This window comes from Xenopus tropicalis, chromosome 7 (assembly GCF_000004195.4).
Source record: "Xenopus tropicalis strain Nigerian chromosome 7, UCB_Xtro_10.0, whole genome shotgun sequence".
NCBI lineage: Eukaryota > Metazoa > Chordata > Amphibia > Anura > Pipidae > Xenopus > Xenopus tropicalis.
Genome location: NC_030683.2, coordinates 107006211 through 107028804, shown reverse-complemented (window position 1 = coordinate 107028804; position 22594 = coordinate 107006211). Strand labels below are relative to the sequence as shown.

General features: G+C 41.9%; 1 protein-coding gene across 1 annotated transcript in view; it reads left to right on the top strand.

The window, feature by feature from the left end:
- Positions 1-21213, top strand: part of grik5 (glutamate receptor, ionotropic, kainate 5) — a 106914-nt gene extending 85701 nt beyond the window's left edge. The window contains exons 13-20 of the mRNA XM_002936400.5: positions 6822-6935; positions 8299-8408; positions 12008-12181; positions 12293-12458; positions 13634-13859; positions 17814-17942; positions 18836-18957; positions 20126-21213. Coding sequence (XP_002936446.1) covers positions 6822-6935; positions 8299-8408; positions 12008-12181; positions 12293-12458; positions 13634-13859; positions 17814-17942; positions 18836-18957; positions 20126-20587 — 1503 coding nt within the window. The 3' untranslated portion in view covers positions 20588-21213. The remainder of the gene's footprint in view (positions 1-6821; positions 6936-8298; positions 8409-12007; positions 12182-12292; positions 12459-13633; positions 13860-17813; positions 17943-18835; positions 18958-20125) is intronic.
- Positions 21214-22594: the final 1381 nt, after the last annotated feature.

The window sequence follows — 22594 nt, the reverse complement described above, 5'->3', positions numbered from 1 at the left end:
ATACTATACCCCCAAACAATGTAGGTCTCTATAAAAATATATTTAGTAAACAAGCTCATATGTAAAACCCTGCTTCATCTAAATAAACCATTTTCATAAAAATATACTTTTTTAGTAATATGTGCCATTGGGTAATCCTAAATAGAAAATGGCCATTTTAAGGATTAAGAGCCGCCCCCTTGGATCATAGGATTCACAGTGCATGCAAACAAACCAAGGCACACATACATGCTAGGCCCCATCAGGCAATGAATGGACAGTTCTGTCTTTTGCTTCCACACTTCTTCCTTATTTCTGGTCATGTGATCTCTGAGGGAGCAAGGGAAAAGATGTAAAAAAGCAATATTTACTGATATATTCCAGTTTGGAGAGATTCTTTAATATGTCTTATACTTATCATATTAAGCAGTGCTGTCCAACTTCTGCGGTGCCGAGGGCCGGAATTTCTCTAGCAAACATGGTGAAGGGCCGCTAATGGAAGCCAGTTTTGACCACTCCCCTTTTTAAACCACACCCACTTCAAACCACACAATTTTTTCACAATGGTGGTAGTGCAGCAAAAACCCAAATGCTTGGTCCTTACTGTGGGGATATCAACTACCACTCATATGTGAAAGAATTATATTATGTCATATTAAGATATCCATATGCCTCCTCCCCAGTGGATAGCACAGCAACCCCCAGCACATAATTACACACCTTAGGGACCATTTAATGGCTATTTCCAAACAAACTCCCAAAACAAACCCCTGCCAGGTTCACCTGCCACAGGCAGGGTAGGGCAGTCAGAGTATGGCACACACAGGCAGGGTAGGTCAGGCAGAGTATGGCACACACAGGCAGCATAGTTCAGGCAGAGTATGGCACACACAGGCAGCACTCTGCCTGTCCTATGCTGCCTATGTGTGCCATACTCTGCCTGCCCTACCCTGCCTGTGTGTGCCATACTCTGCCTGCCATACCCTGCCTGTGTGTGCCATACTCTGCCTGCCCTACCCTGCCTGTGGGTGCCATACTCTGCCTGCCCTATGCTGCCTATGTGCCATAATCTGCCTACCATATGCTCCCTGTGTGTGCAATACACACAGGCAGCATAGTCCAGGCAGTACCTACAATGTCTGAGGTGTGAACAGGGGAACAAAGTGGGTGATTACAGCCTGAGCCTGAGGTGTGAACACTGCAGGGGGGAACAATGGAGGGATTAAAAGGTGTGAACAACACAGGGGATTACATTTTTAAACAATACAGGGGGATTACAGCCTGAATCTGAGGTGAGAACCATGCAGGGGGCCAGTTAATCTCAGTACTGATACCATTTAAAGCTAAGCCATCAAAGCAGCCAGACAGGTGGGGGGCCACACAGAGGGGGGTCGCGGGCCGCATGCGCCAGTTGGACAGCACCGATATTAAGTATATGATGTAAAATATCTGTTGGTTAAGTTCATTCTCAGGGTATAGTTTTCCTTTAAATAGTGACTGTCTATGGCATCTTACAGCAGCCCTTCTGGCATCTGCCAGAATCCACATATTGCCAGTCCAGCGCTGCGATAGATCCAAGGTTCCTCAGCATCAATATGTGCAATTGTGCATGATCCAGTACTGTGTACTTGGCCCAATTACATGGAAATGCAAAGCGATAGTCTGGATGCAACCAATGGCATTGCTAACACAACATTTATTAATGAACCCTCTAGATGGCCAAAAAACTGATTGAAATATTCTCCAACTGTATCGTGTTCATTTCACAGAGAAAACCGTTTTCTCTCAGACCCATGATTTCCAATATAAGCGCTAGAGACTGCTGATCTGATGATTGGCGTGCTTGAGCCCTGCAGTGTAAAAGTTAAAAAAGTTATGTTTTGAGTATAGATTTAAACATTTACCACCACCAATACCTTTTCACTAAGCCCCTATAGATGCTATTGAGTTGCAGTGATCACATATCAAAAGAGAAAAAGAAACCAAAGATTAGGCATGAAAACCTAATAGACGGTGATGAAAACCATAGCACAATCCTCCTTTCTAACAAATCCCATCCAGCTTTTAGATAAAGTGGGAAGAAAAAAAAACCCATCTGATTTTGTCTCTTATTTGGCACAGAAAGGGGAAAAATTTCCTTCCAGATGCCAAAATTGCAATCATCTTCATCATTTATTAATATAGCGCCAGTGAGCGAGGCAATGATTTACAATAATATTATGACAAACAGGGGACTTACAAACAAGATTAGATCAATGCTGTAATAAGACTGATGATAGCAGTAGCTTTGCATTTTCTCACTTGATTAAAAGGCAGCAAAGCTTCTTCTTGAAGCTATCTAGTGTATCTGTCTTTTCTGCTACCGCAAGAGAATGCCACAGCCTCAGAGCACTGGCTGTATAAAGCCCCTTCAGGACTCAAATATAAATATCATGCTTTCTTAGAGCTCAGGGAATGAATGCTAAAGCAAACCACACGTGTCAATGGCTAAATTGGCAGCTAAATGTACATATCTGGTAGTTTGGCAATGGGCCCGGTAAACTAAACCTCTAGGGAGCCGGCAGACTAAATATCTGACGGCGATATACACCAGGCAGTGTGAGCATGTTATGCTTAGGCTTTCTAACCATCCATACAGAAATCTGATCCCAAATTGTTTCTGCCTGTTCAGATGCCTCAATGTTCTAGGGCTAATCTGGCACAAATAATTAACTGTACTCTGTATGAGTAATATGTAATATAAAAATCATCTATCATCTATCTATATATCTATCTATCTATCTATCTAACTATCTATCATCTATCTATCTATCTATCATCTATCTATCTATCTATCTATCTATCTATCTATCTATCTATCTATCCATCATCTATCTATCTATCTATCATCTATCTATCTATCTATCTATCTATCTATCATCTATCATCTATCTATCTATCATCTATCTATCTATCTATCTATTATCTATCTATCTATCTATCTATCTATCTATCTATCTATCTATCCATCATCTATCTATCTATCATCTATCTATCTATCTATCTATCTATCTATCTATCTATCTATCTATCAATCTACCTATCTATCATCTATCTATCTATCTATCTATCTATCATCTACCTATCTATCTATCTATCTATCTATCTATCTATCTATCTATCTATCAATCTACCTATCTATCATCTATCTATCTATCTATCTATCTATCTATCATCTACCTATCTATCTATCATCTATCTATCTATCTATCTATCTATCTATCTATCAATCTACCTATCTATCATCTATCTATCTATCTATCTATCTATCTATTATCTATCTATCTATCTATCTATCTATCTATCTATCTATCCATCATCTATCTATCTATCATCTATCTATCATCTATCTATCTATCATCTATCTATCTATCTATCTATCTATTATCTATCTATCTATCTATCTATCTATCTATCCATCATCTATCTATCTATCATCTATCTATCTATCTATCTATCTATCTATCTATCATCTATCTATCTATCTATCTATCTATCTATCTATCATCTAGTATTTTTCCCATAGTCACTGTTCCATTAATTGCCACTCTTTGGTAGAAAGCGGAAAGCTCACTATTTTGTAGTTAAGGTTATTTATACCAAATGGCATAGAAGCGACAGTATCATTTCTCTGCAATTTCTGCAAAATAACAGGATATTATGGTGTGATGGTGCCTTTTTATCTGGGAAAAAAATCTGTAGGGTGTACTTACCCATCCACAATTCAGGAGTAGTGGTAATGACAGGGAAATGGTAGGCAGAGGAACAATTGCATTGAAAATGGATAGATGTTCCATCCGCCTGTAGCACTTCTAGGGCATGGAACTGGAGAGCGGATAACAGAGAATCATGTTCTGACAGACTCCTACGATATGGCTGCTTATCACAAGTTACATTTTGTGTTTTGGTGATTGCCAGAGGTTAATAGGATTTTTCCCTTCCAATGTTGTTCCAGTTTTGCATTAAATGTGATTTTTGGGGTCTGGTTTTAATTATTATCTTCTTGGCTAAATTGGTTCCAGGTCTGGGCATTTGCAAGGATAGTTATTACTGATGAATCAGAATGCCAGACAGTGATCACCTGCTAATGCTCCAGCATTCTGGCACACTGATTGCTAATTACTTAAATTGCTCGAATAATTAACTCAGGGTCTCGGAGTGAAGCAGGTAGTAAATGTCATCTGTTCAAGCCATTGTGTGTGGAAGAAGGGGTGCTATGCCCCACTTAGAAATTGGGAGCAAGAAAGGTAAGGGTACAGTTATGAAGATATTAGTTTATTAGTTCTATTAGTTTTATGGCAGCTCCTTTACATATTACCCTGTACAAACATGCTTATAAATAAGGCTTTCTGCACAATATAAGTTATGCTCATGTGTTTTACTCAACCTTATGAGTAATAGAAATTGAAAGTAACATTACTGGAGTCTCTCTTCAAGCAAATTCTCAGAAACAGAAATACTGCAGTAAATATATTTCAAGGCATGCAGGTTCATTCAGATATATGGAAAGGGATAGAATGAACATCTAATATATACTTTATCAAGGTAAGAGGGGACAACAAATTTATCTTATCAAACTATAAACTAGACAATGTCAAGTAACAAAATCTAAAGGTAAAGACTCGAATAAATCAAGCCCAATTTTTCTCTCTGAAAATAATCCTTTAACACATTATAAGCCGTATTTAACGTACCAAACGACAAGATGAGGCTCGGGTGTAAAAACCCCCAGCCTATCACTTGATAGCAGATCCCGGAAATAATCAAATTTTGCAGAATCTTGCAAAAAGGAAATAAATGTGTGCTCACCGTTATCCAGAGGTGGTCCGGGTGCCCAAAGCCCCGAACCCGCAGCTGAGGGAAGATTTCACTAAAAATTGAAAGGAAACATCAAACACACCGGACAATGGAGTCTGCTTAAAACATGATCTTTTATTCCTTCATCTTAAAAACAAGGTGCCTGACGCGTTTTTGCGTTATGACTAAGTGCTCAAACGCATGAAACGTGTCAGGCACCTTGTTTTTAAGATGAAGGAATAAAAGATCATGTTTTAAGCAGACTCCATTGTCCGGTGTGTTTGATGTTTCCTTTCAATTTTTAATGTCAAGTAACAGGCAACATCGAATAGAAGCTGACTGCTAAGCAATGTAAGGCCACTCCCAAATTATAGCATTAGATATAGCAATTTAGAAGATTATAAGAAACAGAAATGTACTGGACACTAGGTAAATGATAATAGAGCAGCCACTGTATGAGCATTTGCACAGTAGCAGTACAGAAAGCTTACCAGGAACAAGAGTAGATTCTGGGTAAGAAAACATACTTCCAGAAACACACAGTGACATACATTTTTATGGATTATTTCTTACCTGGTAAGATGTCAGTGAATGTAAGAAATACAGATGTCATTGAATGTTTTTTAAAGGAAAACTTGGAAGCTTTGAAATTAAATATCTCTAAATCATCTGTATGCTGTGAGTTCGCCACAGTTCCATTACCAGTTGGCAGATGGGAGGTAAATACTGGGCTGAATGTACAATGAAATGCAGCCCCAGATCAAAAGCAAGTACCTGTATCAGACACTGCAGAAATACCGCAGATTTAGCTGAGAGTCTGGGCATTTCAGTTACCATTATACGTATTCATTGTCTCTGTTACACTCAGAAGCAGTGTCCTTGCATGGCCCTGGTTTGAGTCTGAGATCCATACAGTTCACAACATGATCATTAATGTCATGACTGCCATGTACTAACTCAACCTCACATTGTGCCCGATCATTCTGGAGCTTCAGACAGAGAAATAATAAGATGAAGATGAAGATGAATATGTTTGCATGAACCTTTTTGAGGAATTTTAGATACAGACTTAACAACCAGTCTATGAAAGTTGTTCCATGGACCTTCTGGGAATCAGTCAGATTGGAAATGTTATCAGGCAATGCATCAGAAATGGTTAATAAATGTATGTACTAATGATTATGCTCACTAGCGATGCCACTTGTCAGATAGTGATTGAGGTTTATTTAATGGTCTCTGGGCATTGTTTGAGCATATGAGACAGTTATAGTATGTTGTGAATAACTAGGGCTGTCTTAGCTTTTTTTTTTCTGTTACAATATACGGTTCCCAAAATTTTCATTCAATGCAGGGCTATTGGTTTATCATAGTTTGTGTAGTGCAGCCTTTGGGTGCTTCTTAATTGCAAATAAGGGAGGCAACTGTGGCAGCTGAAAGAAATTATTTGATACTTGTATGTGGGTTTTTATTCATGGTGGCACCTATGGACGCAATGCAACCCCCTTACTAATCACTGACCCAGTTTCCATGGTAGTTGTTTGGTAGGTGGGAGATGGTAGGTTGAAAATTCATGAAGTTTCTTTAATTTACTTTGTGTAAAATATCATCTGTGGGCAGTTTCTCTGGAGACACGAATAGCCTGTTTAGATTAATTACCAAGTTACTTTTGCTTGACCACTCTCTTTGGGTATTAGTAATCAAGCAGCAAGAAATCTAATCACTCTAATATATACCCAGCAAGACTAATCACTGTGTTTTCAACCTGTTGATCCTTAGCTGCTAAACCGAAACTCTGTGCAACTTCAGACAATTAATGGAGAAGTTTTAGTATACTATAGATGGGCATGGAAATGCAATTAGTGATATATTGACTGTAAGGGTTCATTTTGTTTAATGTCTGTGGAAAATGCTGGGAGTTGTGCTTCAAAAAACAACTGCATGGGGGTTACCTGAGCAGAGCAGCTCCAGTTTTTGCTAACCATTGTGACTATCCTCTCCCCCCACAGAAGGCCGACCTTGCCGTTGCCGCTTTCACTATCACAGCTGAGCGAGAGAAGGTGATCGATTTTTCCAAACCATTTATGACCCTGGGTATTAGCATCTTGTACCGGGTGCAGATGGTAGGTGTTATTCCCTTTCTTTCAGGCTTCACCCCATAGGAAGAGTTGCAATCACAAATTGGAGAATTGGGCTGTAGGGAAAGCAGGCATAGTCCTCCTTGTTTTAAGTGTGGTAAGACAGGAGCACAGGAATTACTCTTGGGGGTAGATAAAAGAGGTTGGGATTACCCTTGCAAAGAACAAAAATACTACATATTAACTTAAAATTGCAACACATAATCTTCAAAAGCTGAAGAAAACGGTTCCCCCTTCCTACCCCACACATACATATTGTGGGGTACTGCCTGCTGTCCTACATGACTGTCACCCTAATAATCCCGCCCCTTCACCTAACCTGCTCTTATGTGGATGATCTAGTACCCACTGTGTCCATTTTTCTGTATATATAATTTCCTGCTCTACTGTATGGATTTCTCGATAGATCTCCCACATTCCCCATATGGATGCCTCCCTACACACTGTGCTCTATCGGATGTCTGTACCTCCTATCATGTACACGCCCATAAAGGCATTTCTGCTATTATCCTATAACAATACCCTATATGGTTCTGCTCACTCTGCTGTATGGATTTACCCACTAAAGGCTTTATATAGTTTCCCATGTGGAGGTCTCTCTCGTGGATGCCCCACAGACCACTCTTATACAGGCTTCCTAAAAATGTATTTTGCTTATGCTTGTGCATGGATTAATCTACTACAGGGACTGCCTACTTTCCTATATAGATGTCCCTCTACACACTGTACATATTCTTCATTATGGAAACCCACTTATCCACCATGCCTATTCTTGCATGGGTGTGCCCTACTTACTGTGGATTCTGTACCTAATATTTGTATATGTGCTCTATTCTCCTGCAAGCATGCCCTCTTCCTTTGTAATGGCCATTTTCTCCTCTGCTTCTGTATACATGCTTTCCTACACTCTGTGCCCACTCTTCTGTAGGGATGTCTGTATTCTAGTAGTGAGCGTGTTCTCCTGTATGGATGCCTCATTTACATTGTACCCACTGAACAACCTTTTACACCAATTTCTATGCCCCCTAGCATAGTGTGCCCTCTTTCCTGTATTGTTGCCTACCCCTTGACTTGCATTGTACTAAACAGATGCCCTTCTTCCAATGTACCTGATCAGCTCAGTGGAAGCTCCTTCAAACTTTGCATTTTACCAGTGTGGATGCTTTTCCCATGAGGTTCCTACTCCTGCGTAAAATGCTGTGCCCTTTTTCTTTATAAATACACACTCAGTCTGTGCCCTGTATCCTCTGAATGTACCTGCACCTACTCTACCTCACCTATAAATATATATGTTCCTTGCCTGTGTATATATATATATATTGTATATATATTCCCCTGTCTCCCGCAGGGCCGGAAGCCGGGTTACTTCTCTTTCCTGGATCCTTTCTCTCCTGCTGTTTGGCTCTTCATGTTGTTGGCTTATCTGGCAGTCAGCTGTGTGCTCTTCCTGGCAGCCAGGTAATGACATCAATAATTTCATTTGTGTACTGTGTACCCTGTCCTATGTACACTAACAAAGGGAGCCCAATGTGCTGTGTGTCATTCATTCTGCCACGTTTTGTCTTGTGCATGTCTAATATATTGATCTTAGTCTACAGACTAGTTTCTTGTACACCTTCCAGTAGATTTTAGCTGGTTATATACACTCATCAGGTGAGGGTACTGAACAAGTGCGTCTTTGCCCAAAATGGGCAGCAAAATTAGCAATATCTTATATCAAAAAATGGTGGTTGGGCACGCATGAAATCCACATTCAGCCAAATACATACAGACTGAGACTTACAAATTTCTAGCTAGAGGCACTTTAGTATTCTCTACTAAGCCCCATTGTCCTGTGCATCCTTCAGTAGACTAAACCCAGCCTAGTGGTTATTGCCATGTGGACCTTACAGTCTCCCCAACATAAACCAGTGCAACATCTAAAAAATCCTCAGTAAGCTGGCCATTGTACTGGGGACCAGTGAGTAGCTAGATACAAGTTCCAAACTGTGTCCTTGTGCACTATCCAATAGATTGTGCCTTCTATGCACCATGAAACAGAATAAGCCAGATCTACTGCCTATTGTCCAGAGCAGTGATCCACAACCAGTGGCAGAAACAGAATAAGCCAGATCTACTGCCTATTGTCCAGAGCAGTGATCCACAACCAGTGGCTCGGGGGCAACATGTTGCTCACCAACCCCTTGGATGTTGCTCTCAGTGCCCCCAAACCAGGTAGTTATTTTGGAATTCCTGACTTGGGGGCAAGTCTTGGTTGAATTAAAACAAGATTTACTACCTAATAAAGCCTCCTGTAAGTTTACAGTGTGCATTGAGCCAACAGCCAATCTTAGCTCTTATTTAGCACCTCCATAAACTTTTATAATGCTTGTGTTGCTCTCCAAGTCTTTTTACATTTGCCTGTGGCTCACGAGTAAGAAAGGTTGGGGATCCCTGGTTCTGAGCAACATCCAGGCCACCCTGCCGCCCACCCGAACTTTGCTCACATACGGAGCACTGGGGACAGAACGAGCAGAAAACTTCAGCGCAATATCTACCCCTTCATGGAAACCTTAAGCTTGGCTCTGTCCATCCTAGATGTAAGCAGTCGCCTGGGCGTCAATAATTTATTGGTTAGCTGCATTGTTAGACAATGGACAGTAAATACCAAGATAACTGACACCACTAAATCCTGCCCGCACTGTGGTTGTGGGTGATAATGAAACCCCATAATGCAGTTTATGGCATCAAAGGCTCCTGATTTGGCAATAATAGCTGAGTTTATAATCATATACTTATATATGGCAGCTGGCCTTGTTTTGGGGAGGCTACACCTTCCTAAACCTTCATTATTCTCTGCTTATAAGCCCAATTAATCCACGTGTCTGGCTCATGTACTACTAACAGCTTGACCTTTACACTGGAAACAACAGTTTTCAGGACATCAATTAATTTTGTCTGACTCCAAATAATGACTCTACAAGGCCAGAAGGAATAGCAATTTGTCAAAAATGAGGACTTTGAGTGGGCAATTAAATTACAAACTCTACTCTAAGGGCAATAGAATCAATAATGTTGCAGAAGTAACAAGATATTTGTTGGGGCGGTATAATGATAGGTGCAATGTTTGCTCCGGGTCTCACACCCCTGAGCAGCCAATAAAAGGTATTATTCAAACAGCAGAACAGTAAATGCTAAGGGGTGATTGGTTGTTATTGGTTATTAGAACCCAAACTTGGCATATAAAAGTTTCCAAAGTACAGTGAAGCCCAGCTGGGTAGATACAAGTACGGGCACAGATGGATGAATTGTCGCATGAGTCATTCCGACAGGCTGTTGCCACTTGCCGAGGGACTGCTGCCCACAGTCTGTATGAATCACATACGCAGATCTTCACCTGAACATAAAGTGCACACATTAGGGATAAGCAAATATACATATTTGACTCTTTTCTTTTAACACACTGTCTTATCTTCTATGGCTCCTGGGGCTTTTCATACCATGGAAACAGACACAGTACCAGCATGCGTATGTACGGAAGGGTTGCAGCAGTAGTGGGATGGAGGGCAGCTTATACAGGTGACTTCTGATTGGAGAGAACTCCTGTAGAACCTGAAATGCCTGGGTCTATTTTGAATCCCAGTCTGAACCTGTCCTATAGTAATTCCTGGATCCCTATAGGAGCTGGAAGAGAAAAAAAAGACATTGAAAAAAGGCTTATTAAAAAATAAATTACAAAAGTGGTTAGTGAAGCAAAAAAGATGTTGCCTTCAGTCATGCTGCACCGACTTTAATAGTTCAGATTCAGTTTGGCGAAGCACTATGGATTCAGGCAAATCCTTCAAAAAGTGCTGAGATTCGGCCAAATTCGTTGTATCTTTGTGCTTGAGTTTTTATAACTAAATAATTTATTCTATCACTAGTTGGTGCTTGCTATGCAGGGCCGGAACTAGGGGTAGGCAGAAGAGGCAACTGTCTAGGGCGCAACAATTGGGGGCCGCCAAACAGGAGCCTCTCCTGACTACCCCTAGTCCGCGCTCCTTTGTCATTGCCCCTGCCACTTGTCATTACGCGGTGGGGGCAATGACCCATCGCATTGCCCAGGGTCTAGGGCACCCGGTGGTATTGGCCCACCCATGCTGCTATGAAAACCAACAGTAGAGAGAATCCTTGGAAAATGACACTGCTGTAAAAGCTTAATAGATCACTTAAGCTTTATTAGATCACCAGGCAATTCAGTGTTCCTATCATTGCCTTGTACAAAAATTATAAAACCATGGATCTTGCATAGACTTCATATAGCCTCAATCAGGCCCGAAGGGCATGTAAGAGATGACAAGGTAATAGCCTAATTAATGCCAGCCCGCTCACGCAATAAAAATTTAGAATCAGCAGAACAATAGGCAGATTATAACAACTACCTGACACCTCTGCTGAGCACTGTTAGCAAGTGAGTAAACAAACAAAATTACTTATACTGCTGCATAATAATTTAGGGTGGCTTCAGGCATTTCTTTGTCAGCTGAAATACACCGTGGAAAAACTACTCCATGTCATTAGCCTCAATTAGCTTGTACAGTAAAGGATATATAGATACAGTATATACACACAGGATTCTCTTGCAAATAATAGTACACTGACTATAATGAAAAAAATAAATACATTATACAGTGAGTGGCAGAAGTAGTGGCACCCAAAATACATTGAATACAGTAAGAGACAGAGGGCATTGGCACCACAAATACATGAAATGCAGGGATAGGGACCTTCAGCCCCAAATACATTAAATACATTGAGAGGCAATGCTTTCAGACACCCCCAACACCCTTCTAAAAAGCAGGTTTGCTAAAGGCTGGAGAAGATTTTAGCATTATAGAGATGAAATAAAAAATAGAAATCGTTTGCATTGCTAAATGTGCTCACATGCCCCACCTAGTTATATATATGAGAATAGCACCCAAGCAGGAGAAACCTGTTTTGCTACTTTGCGACTTTGACAGTAAATTGAGCAGGAGAAACAAAAGGTTTTGCTGCTATGAATGGTATAATCCACTGCAACACTATTTCTTTCTTTTAAGATTGAGCCCCTACGAATGGTACAACCCACACCCGTGTTTGCGTGAGCGACATCATATTCTTGAGAACCAATACACCTTGGGGAACAGCCTGTGGTTTCCAGTTGGCGGGTTTATGCAGCAGGGGTCAGAGGTTATGCCCAGAGCTCTCTCAACAAGATGCGTCAGTGGGGTCTGGTATGTGCCAGTGCTAACTCAGTACTATTGCAGTCTGATCTGTGTACCCAGCAACAGGTTGATGCATTTCTTTATCTCTTACAAATCATGGTTCTCCTTCTTCTACCCTAGGTGGGCATTCACTTTAATCATCATTTCCTCATACACAGCCAACCTCGCTGCCTTCCTGACTGTACAAAGAATGGAGGTTCCAATCGAATCAGCAGATGACCTTGCAGATCAGACCAACATAGAATATGGCACCATTCATGGAGGTTCCACAATGACCTTCTTCCAGGTCAGAAAGGAGGCAGTTTTTTGTTTTTTAAAAGTGACCCCTCTAGCAAAAATTATTTTAGGACCCATCACCCCCAAAAATTTTAAGTTTAAAGCAGCAATACCGGAGCAATCAATACGTTCAATTATTATATATTAAAGGACCTGTCACTTTAAAACCCTTGGTTAGGATGACAGTTTTGGCACATTTTGATATTGTTTCGCATTTATTAAGACTCCACCAAGAACTTAAGGATAATTTACAACTGGAAGTGCAGTGAGCAAAGTACAGTTTTAAGTGCAGTTGCCATATTTTTTCCCCCATAATTCCAGCACCATTGCAATAGAGAGTGGGTGTAGCACTGACGTGGTTGCATTGCACCTGATGCAGTTGCGGCTGCTGCTTTAAAATGAGCACTATTGCACTTGCACTTCCCTGTAGATTGGATGCAATTGAAAGTTTTCCAAGGCCAGTGGGCGGCATTTCTGATCTGCACAAGAGTCACGTGTTCACTGATTCTTTAGATGCAAATGCTCTGCGCCCATTAATGCAAATACGCAATGGAAGCAGCGCTTGTTTTGTAGTGTGAGGCAGAAAGGACTGTCTTTGCAGTTATATCAATGGTCATGTGATCTCTACTTTCTAAGAAAAGCATGTTTTTTTTTTATTTTGGAGAATACCGGTAGTATATCTGGCAGCGCTATTGGGGCAGATGGTAAATATGGATTAGCCAGCTCTCCAATAAATACAATAGACTTGGTGAAGCCAATTGTCATTCAGTGATATTACAGTTATTTTAAAGGAGACAAGTGGGGCTTTGGAATGGGTCAGTCATTTGGCTTTCTCTGTCTTTTGGCTAATATCAAGTGTATTATCTGTTCTTATTAGTTGATGTCAGACTCCAGCCTCACTAGTTGAATGGCTTTCAAAGAAAAAAGACCAGGAAAAAAAAAATGTCTGTGATGCCCAACCATGACAGCCCTGGCAGTTTAATGTTTAAAACTCACTGCTTATTGCTAGCTTGGACCAACTGCAGCAGTGCAAATTAGTGCCTTTGTCAACCTTCCTACATAGGGACAATGATCCCTGGAATTTTAGCAGGCACCCATTGTGAATTACAGCTCCCAGTATCCAGGTCTGCAACGGTTGCATTCACACTTGCAATTCCAAAAGGGAAACCTGTTTGCTTTCTGCAGAATTCACGGTATCAAACATACCAGCGTATGTGGAACTACATGAACTCCAAGCAGCCCAGTGTGTTTGTGAAGAGCACGGAGGAAGGAATAGCACGCGTGCTTAATTCCCGCTATGCCTTTCTTCTGGAGTCCACCATGAATGAGTATCACCGACGGCTCAACTGCAACCTCACCCAGATAGGGGGCCTGCTTGATACCAAAGGCTACGGCATTGGGATGCCTCTAGGTAAGTCGCAGGGATTCTTAGTGATAAACACATAACTTTGCCTTGGAATTTCTCAATAGAAATGGTTCAAATATATCTCCCTATGTGTGATCTCAAACTCAGGGAACCTTAGAAGGGACCTTTCCTACCAACAGATGCCATTCATACCATTAAGGGCAACCAGGCCCACACTGGCAATTTGGGGCTGCTATAAATTGTCATAGACAGTTGCTATTTGTTGGGCTTTTGGGCCTCTGTGTAATTGAAATGCCAGGGCCTATTTTGACTCTCGCTCGCGACCTGAGGGCCCCTAAATATTTGAATTTTTTTGTCATGATAAAAATACAAAGAGCTGTATACCAGGGGTGACTAATCTTCCTGAAATACCTTCCCACCGGCAGTAGGAAGGCATATGTGTCACTTTGTTTTCCAAAGTCGTGCAAAGTTTCCTGCTGTTACTATTTGCTCAAATTGCAGGTTAATCCTTGCTTAAACTGACAGTGTTATTTTAGTGGGCTAGGCACCAGCTTGCTTATCATTTCACATGCACCCCCTACTTTGTTATAATCCTATTTAGATAATTCAGAAAGTCAAAGTATCCTGTTATTCAGGGCTATCAGGGTGTGGCAAGTGGTAGCCAGAAATAATACTTTCTAGATCAGTGAAAATTGCCTAGGATTTTCATATCCCATACTGACATATATCATAAATCCAAAGTATTCCCTTGTACTAAGCCTTCTGCAAGGGAATTAAAGGCTGTAGTGGCCCTTGAAATCCAGAGCTTCCTTGTCTTCTTTTAATGTAATGTTAGAATGTTCCATTCTATTGACTGTGTAGGTGCCATTAAATATACATTCATCAGTGTAGCAGCATCATGTTTCATTTACATGTGCACCCACCCTCGCCTGATTGTGCTCAACACAGGTGTGAGTAGGTGGGCAGAAGGTAGGGGGCAGGCTAAGCCCATAAGGGAGGCTGGGAGGTGAGAGTGGGTGGCAGAGTGTGGGCATTTAGTGCGTGCATACAGTTAGCGGACTTGCTGGCTAATTCAGCAACTCTATGGAGGGTTCAGAGCTATATCATTTTCTAGGAATAGAACTGTAAGTTTCTCTAATCAGTTGCAGTCACAATATCAGGTTGTACTAAAAGGACCAGACTCTGTAGCTGCTCTGAAGTGTAGTAGGTGCTGTGGGGCACAGTAATATAGACACTATATACAGTATAGAATGAGCAAGTTGCACTCACTGCAATCTCCCATCAATCTCCCACCTCCCCAGAGGCTCGGCCAGGAGCATGGGGACTATTGAAGGTATTTTCTGCTTATGGTTACTTTTGGAAATTGAACTAGCCTTTAATCTATCCTACATAGAAAAGCCATTTTACCTAGCTTTGCAGGCCTTTATATAATGGGGACCATGGAACAGCAGCTATAAACAGTAAAAGAGGGAGGGGTAGCTAGCAATTATACTAGGGCAGATGGCAGCAAATGGGTAAGATGCTTACACAATATCAGTATGCTAAGTCCTGGCAGTGACTGTTCTTTAGCACAGAAGGCTAGTTGCCAGTGTCAGGTATAAATGTGCCCACTGTCCCTGCTTAGCAAGTGAGAACTGTGTTAGTCTGGTCCACAGGAGTGTAAAGCCACAGCCCAGCCTGGAGTGATAGATACTGAGAGAGAGCTAGGGGTCAGGGGCAATGCAAGTTATTCTGCCTCTGCAATAGTACAGCTGGGCTTGGCTTCTCATTACTCTGCAAAGGAAATGGCACATAATTAATCTCTGGTTGCCCCCCTACGCTTCAACTACCTGCCAAGTCTGTGCATTACAACAAGGCCTTTCCATAAAGCACCCAGACATTACTCACACTGTGCGCAGACACCGCTCTCACCCACTACCCACACACTCACCCCGCTGAATCATTTATCTGAGATATCCGTGACATCCATGGGGGGAATATACTACTTACTCCATTCACGCAGCATATGTTGCTCTCGTCTGGAGTCGCAGCAACGCTCATAGGCTAAGCTTGCTTATTAAAGCATTCACATCCCTACTGCATTGTAACTGGGATAGCCCTGGCTGCAGCGAGGCATTGGTCAATAGGAAGAGCTCTGGCCCCCTCTTGTGGTGTAAGCATTGAACTGTTTTGCCTTCTGTTTCAAAGGCTAGTTCACAGACCATACTGGGGTTCATTTATCAACACTTGGGCAAATTTACCCATGGGCAGTAACTCATGGCAATCAATTAAATTGTTGCAATCATTGTCCTACTTGCAGCTGACTGCAGAAATCGCTGATTGGTTGCTATGGGTTACTGCCCATGGGCAAATGTGCCCAGTGTTAATAAATGACCCCACTGTTTTCAAAATCTACACCAGTAATAATATTGTTTCAAGTAAATTTTAATAAATTGCCCTTAAAATATTATATATATATATATATATATATATACTGTATATATATATAGTATAAAAAAAGATCAGCTGGTCTTTTTTATACTATTGGAACCTTTTACTGAGCACCCGAGGTATGTTATGTAGTGGTGTGCCATCCTTTGTGTATATATATATATATATATCAGTCCTGATGGTGTCTGCACTCCAAGGCTTTTAGTATTCTGTGGGGTGCACAGCCAAAATCTGAGTATTTAGCATGAAATAATCCATGGCCGGCACACCCTTAAAATTCAAAAAAAAATTTTATTGAAAACTCATTGTTTAAAAACCTTTTTAAACAATGAGTTTTCAATAAAAATTTTTTTTGAATTTTAAGGGTGTGCCGGCCATGGATTATTTCATGCTATATATATATATATATATATAAAATAAAACCTGTTTCTATCTAATCTAATTCCTTGTATGGCATAGGTGTTTGTGCCACGTCTCAGGGTCAGCAACCCAATTCCATTAAAACGGGGCCCTACCCTGACTGCACCAAGATGGCCTCCATCTACTAAGTTCCAAGGTGCAGTGAATGGTGCACATCTCTGCCTACAGGGTACTAGGGCCCATTGGCATTATGTACCTGGTGCCCACCGAGTCATTGCACATGTTCCAAAGGCAGGACATTAAGGAGGAGGGTGACCATGCCAGAGGAACAGGAGGGTAAGAGGGGGAGTGTTTGGTTATATGCCACGGGGCTGCTGGCAGGGTTAGATTTGGCAAAATAACATGGGCTTTAAATAAAATGGTAAGGAGAAAATAATTAATATGGGTTATAACATGCTAAATATAAAACACAAAACTGTTGGCAACACTGACTCATTCCACTTTGCTTATCCTCGGCTCAATCCTAAACTGTTGAACTATATATATATATAAAACTGCACTCACGGGTCTTGCAAAGTTAAAGTCAGCTTTTTTTTTAAATGCCAAGCACTGTATTGCCTACAATATTTATCCTAATGTTCCTGACTGCATTTTAGCACAATAGGACTCAGGGATTATGACGCCTAACGAGACAACACCGAGACAAACACTCTTTTATTTTATCTTTTGTTTTATGTATTTATGTCACTTCACTGTTACACAATTCATGGCAAGGTGTTTATATTGGTTACTATGGCAACCAACACAGACCCGTTGGCGCCAGTTCTTGTTGGGGGTTATTAATGTCAGCTTTTTGTTCCTGCCCTGCAACCTTGAGAAAGGTCAGTTCAATAAATGACAATTTTTGTTTCAAGACCTTTGAGTGCAGTTTTATATGATGCTATGTAGTTTTTTGGTTCTGGCACCCAGGCAAATAGCTTATACAAACAGAGTGCAAACTATACGCTGGTGTATGTATGTATATATATATTTAATTTAGGGGTAAAATTCATAGAGAACAGATGTTTGCTATACTGCAGCACATCGTCTCAAGGTGCCTTAGTACTTCCTGCTCCATCTCCAGCTCCATGTGTGCATTCTATTCCTTCCTTCTGCCTCTAATACCTACCTCTCCTCTCACCTATGCGCTGGATTCCTTGTCTCATTCAGGGTCTCCGTACAGAGACGAGATCACTCTTGCAATTCTACAACTACAGGAGAACAACCGCCTGGAGATACTGAAGCGCAAGTGGTGGGAGGGAGGCAAATGTCCCAAGGAGGAGGACCACAGAGCCAAAGGTAGGAGACATTGGGATACTAATGGAGCAAATTACATCTACTTTTGCTATTCTTTATGCATCATCACTTTATCCCCATCCTTTTACTCCATTGTGACTGCTATTTTTATAGTTTTGTGGTTTTGTCTCCAATTACCTTGGTATCTTTCACATTGTGACAACTTTAAATTGGATTATAATTACAAAACCTGTATTAAAGATAGCGGTAGGCACTCCAAAAACACCATGTTTTCCCTGCAAGCAAATGGTTCTTCTGATCTTGAAACTGCGTCTCGTATACTTTTCCCTCCCTTTTGACATCTTTCATCTCTGACCAGAGACGTGCTTCTGAACAACCAACTTAGCCTCCCCCGAAGGCATTATTCCCATCAGGCACCTTTGATCTGAAGCCTAGCTTTCTGTATCCCTTCTCAGCATGACCAATCTGCTGCTTGAGTTTCTGATTCCTCTTAAGCGTCTCTGATCTCCAGGCTGCCATTCCAAAGCCTCTTGTAGCGTCTCCAGTCTCAGCCTTGCCTCACTGATACCCGAGCATTTGTGATTCTCTCTGAGCATATCCAATGTCTAGTGGCCACTTTATTAGTAAACCAAGCATCTTCTGTCTCCCAACTCTTTTCTGATTTTAAACCCATTGATTTCAAACCCAGTCAGTACCTTTTGATTCAGTGTCCAAACATTTGATTTCCTGTTACTAAGGCTATCTGAGGTTTCCTCTCCCAGCAGTAAGTTTAACAAACCCTATGCTAGCTCAATAACATCTACATTTTTAATGTCCCAGGATTTTTCTATATCACTAGAAAATTTGAACTTTGGAACATATCCTCCATTTTATTACTGATGCCTATAAATGATTGTCATTCCTCCCTGTGATAATGTATTTGTCTATTTTAACAGGACTGGGGATGGAGAATATTGGAGGAATCTTTGTGGTTTTGATCTGTGGTTTAATCATCGCTGTGTTTGTGGCCATTATGGAATTTGTCTGGTCAACAAGACGTTCTGTGGACAATGAGGAGGTTAGTATATGCATGGTAGCATAGAAGTGGGAAAGATAAGCCAGAGGAGAAGTGTGAACTGCCAGAATAATACAAAGCAATGAAAATGTTATTGCTTTCTCCCATTATTTGGGGGGAAGTCTGTGCAGCACCTAATTACCTGAATGCATAGAAAGCCACACTTGTCACCCACTCACCCTTAAGGGGTGTTGGCAGCTGTAGATCATTGAAGGACGTGCATAGCCTTTGACACTGTTTTATCATATGTTTGAATAATGATTTATTGCTTTTAATATATACTTGTTATGGCTACCGATTTTTCCTGGTATGCACTGCCAAAAGTTGCTGATGTGCCAGCTGTAGGTCAACCAAAGTGTGAATATTTGCTTTATATAAGACCTGTGTTAGTCAGGTTTGCCCTGGGAGGGTGCTTTGCAGACAGTTTGAATAAAATAAGCTGGATACATAATAATATCATCTCTGTCCCAGTATCCTGATCTCATGCTGATCTTGTCTAGTTTATGGTCTTCCAACTACCAGACCTCATTATAGAGGATTAGCTCTTGTTGTAGGAGGAACAGTAAGTGGGCACATGGGATATGGAACAAATGGAACCACTGTATAGCAGGAATATGAATGTACAGTGCCAGGCGTAAATGTGGGAAATAGATCATACATAGAATAGATCATGGTTATCCTGTGCACCTCGGGGTACATGGACTGTATGTTGCACTTTTAGCCACATCAGGGCAAAGCCAATAACAGATACCAGGTCCAGATACCTTTGGTTTCAGCCACCAAATCTGGTGTTAGAGGAAGAGAGAGCAAGTTGGTAGAAAGGAAGTAATGGGTCCGTAATAATAAAATATAGCTTCTAGCATTCTAACCAATATTATTGTCCTTCCTGCTTGTTTTTCAATATACTTTCATGTCTTTTCATGTGGGCCTGAAATAAGAATAGAGTAGGTGTGATATTATACCAGGTGGGCCATGTCTTATGAGCTTTACCAGGGTCTCTGTGGCATTGCAGAACAACAAACCATCAGATGTTTGGTGGGGCCTTAATCTTCTTGGGCTTTACATTTACAAGTTTCTACTTATTTATTAGTCCCAATTAATGAATAGTTGCTTTGATGGAACATTATAGCTATTGTGCTACACTCACTGTCTGTTCTTCTGCTTTCGCCAGATCTCCGTGTGTCAGGAGATGCTAAGTGAGTTACGCAGTGCTGTGTCTTGTAAGAAGACTTCCCGTTCCCGACACCGCCGCCGCCCACCACGCCATCTACATGGCCGGACTCTGCTTTCTTTGAGCCGACCTCCCCGTTCCACCAGGGAGACCCGACTCTGCAATGGGCGCCTATACCAGACCCATCAGCACCCTCCTGCCCCACCTCACCCACCCCCTGCTCCTGGTGCACAGCGACTTCACGAGGACCCTCCGTCTTCCTCCACCCGTGGGGGGTGTGCTCACTTTAGAATTTGTCAAGAATGCAGGCGGATACAGACTTTGAGAGGTCCACCACCTCTTCCCCGACCACCTCAGTCCCCCAAACCCCCTCCCCCACCTCCACCTGCTCCTGAAAATGTAACACCCCATTCACACCACCGAAGACTGGCAGACCCCTTAGATGCTGGAGCGCCTGAGTGAAACAGGGCCTCGGAGGTCTTATACAGACTAGCTGGTGTATGGACCAGAAATGAGCAGGGGAAGAACGTGATACTGACGTGAGAGAATTAAGGGCACAAGCCTGGACATTTGCCCGTTCTCCCTGTTCCTCCCAATGCTCTGTCTTGGAGTGGGAGTATTTTTGAAGCCTCCTCTGTATTCATCAGAAACACTGCGATGCCTCAGTCTTTTACAATGTACGCTGTGCGTGCGAAATAAACTGCCCCTTCCCAAACTTTGTGTGCCGGTTTGCCCCATCCCATCTCTCACTACCCTATTCTGTCTTCTGAAAGTGGGAAGAACATGGGTATGGTATCCCAGCTCAGGGTCTATACCTTCTTCCCCAGCAAACCAACCCACAATGCACCATCACTAGGAAGATGGGGGTTTCTTTTATATATAATTTACTGTATAACATACATATATATAGAATAAATCCCTCTTTTTTAATTAAAATCTGCAATCCTGGTGCATAGAAGACAATGTGCAGGTGGGCCACCGGGGATGGGCATCTGAATGATAAAGACCTCTATATGCTTTCCATTATAAGCCCAGTACCATCCTATTTACAACTTTTATACAAATGAAAGAAAAAGAAGTGGTGTGTATGCTTGTGTCTTTGTTATTTCATTGGTTACTTGCCTTGGAGAACTGAACCAAGAAGCTACCAATTAGAGAACAGCATTTAGAAATGGGCTTAATCGATGGTTATTGGATTGTTGCATTCACTAGAACAGTGATGGGTAACCAGTTCCTCTGTCACAGAACTAAAGCATACAGCTGGTTCCATAGTTAGGACAAGGACCAACTTTGGGAAAACCATGTAAAGGGGAATTAACCTTGAGTCTAAAGGTCCCTTTTTTATTGGTCTCTTGGACCGATTCGGCAGCTTATTGGCCCATGTAGGGGCAGAAACGACGGCCATATCCTGAAATCGGCCAGATATCGATCGGCAGGTTAAAAGATTCAGTCGGATCGGAGACCGCATTGGCTCGTTGATGTGGTCCCCGAACCGACTGCCCCATTGCCGCCCTGGGGCCAAACGATCGAATTAGCCTACATGTTCCCTGATATCGCCCACCCTTTGGTGGATGTTCAGGGCCTGCTTTTACAACAATTTGACAGTACCAAATGGTATAGAGTTTATATAGGCATATGGTAAAAATAAGAAAGGGCTGAAGGAAATGACATTAAAACGCTAAGTTTGGCTGACTGCAAATGGCTGCCCTCCATTTCAGTGCATAGAGACTTGGGGCCAGGGGTCATTTTATGCCCTGAGCCACCTTCAGGCAACTCCTGTGAGCGCTCAGTAGGGAGAAGTTGGACTCACATTAGGGTCTTGTGCTTAGGGTTGTGGTGCCTGTCCTGATGCTGCTTTCTTTTTCTTTTGGCAATGAGTGCAGAGCATATCTTGTTGGGGAGCACAAATGGAGCAAGAAAAGGACTCCTATGGACTGCTTAGTCAGACCGCACCCAATTATATTACACTACACGCTTGAGCTCCTGGCTTCTTGTTAGAGGATAGTAGCAAAATAGGAGGCCTAATGGATGGGGTATGAAGGGTTGTACAGCTGGAGATAAGGGCAGCTAAGACAAGGCTGAAACTGCAACCTGAGTAAGCAACACCTGCATTAAAGTCTGGTGAAATAAAGCAAAACAAAAACTGATTCTGCATTTGGCTACAAATATTCCAGTTAGCCATTCTGCAAGAAACAAGAACATTAATGTGTATTGGTGCCTCTATTTAAGGGCTCTGGCACACGGGGGAGATTAGTCGCCCGCGACAAAACCCCCTGTTCGCGGGCGACTAATCTCCCCGAGTTGCCATGACCCGCCATCCCGCCGGCGAACATGTAAGTCTCGCGAGTCTTTTTCGGGAGATTTCGGGAAATCGCGCTGCCGCGTGTGCCATCCCGCCGGCGACTTACATGTTCGCCGGTGGGATGGCGGGTCATGGCAACTCGGGGAGATTAGTCGCCCGCGAACAGG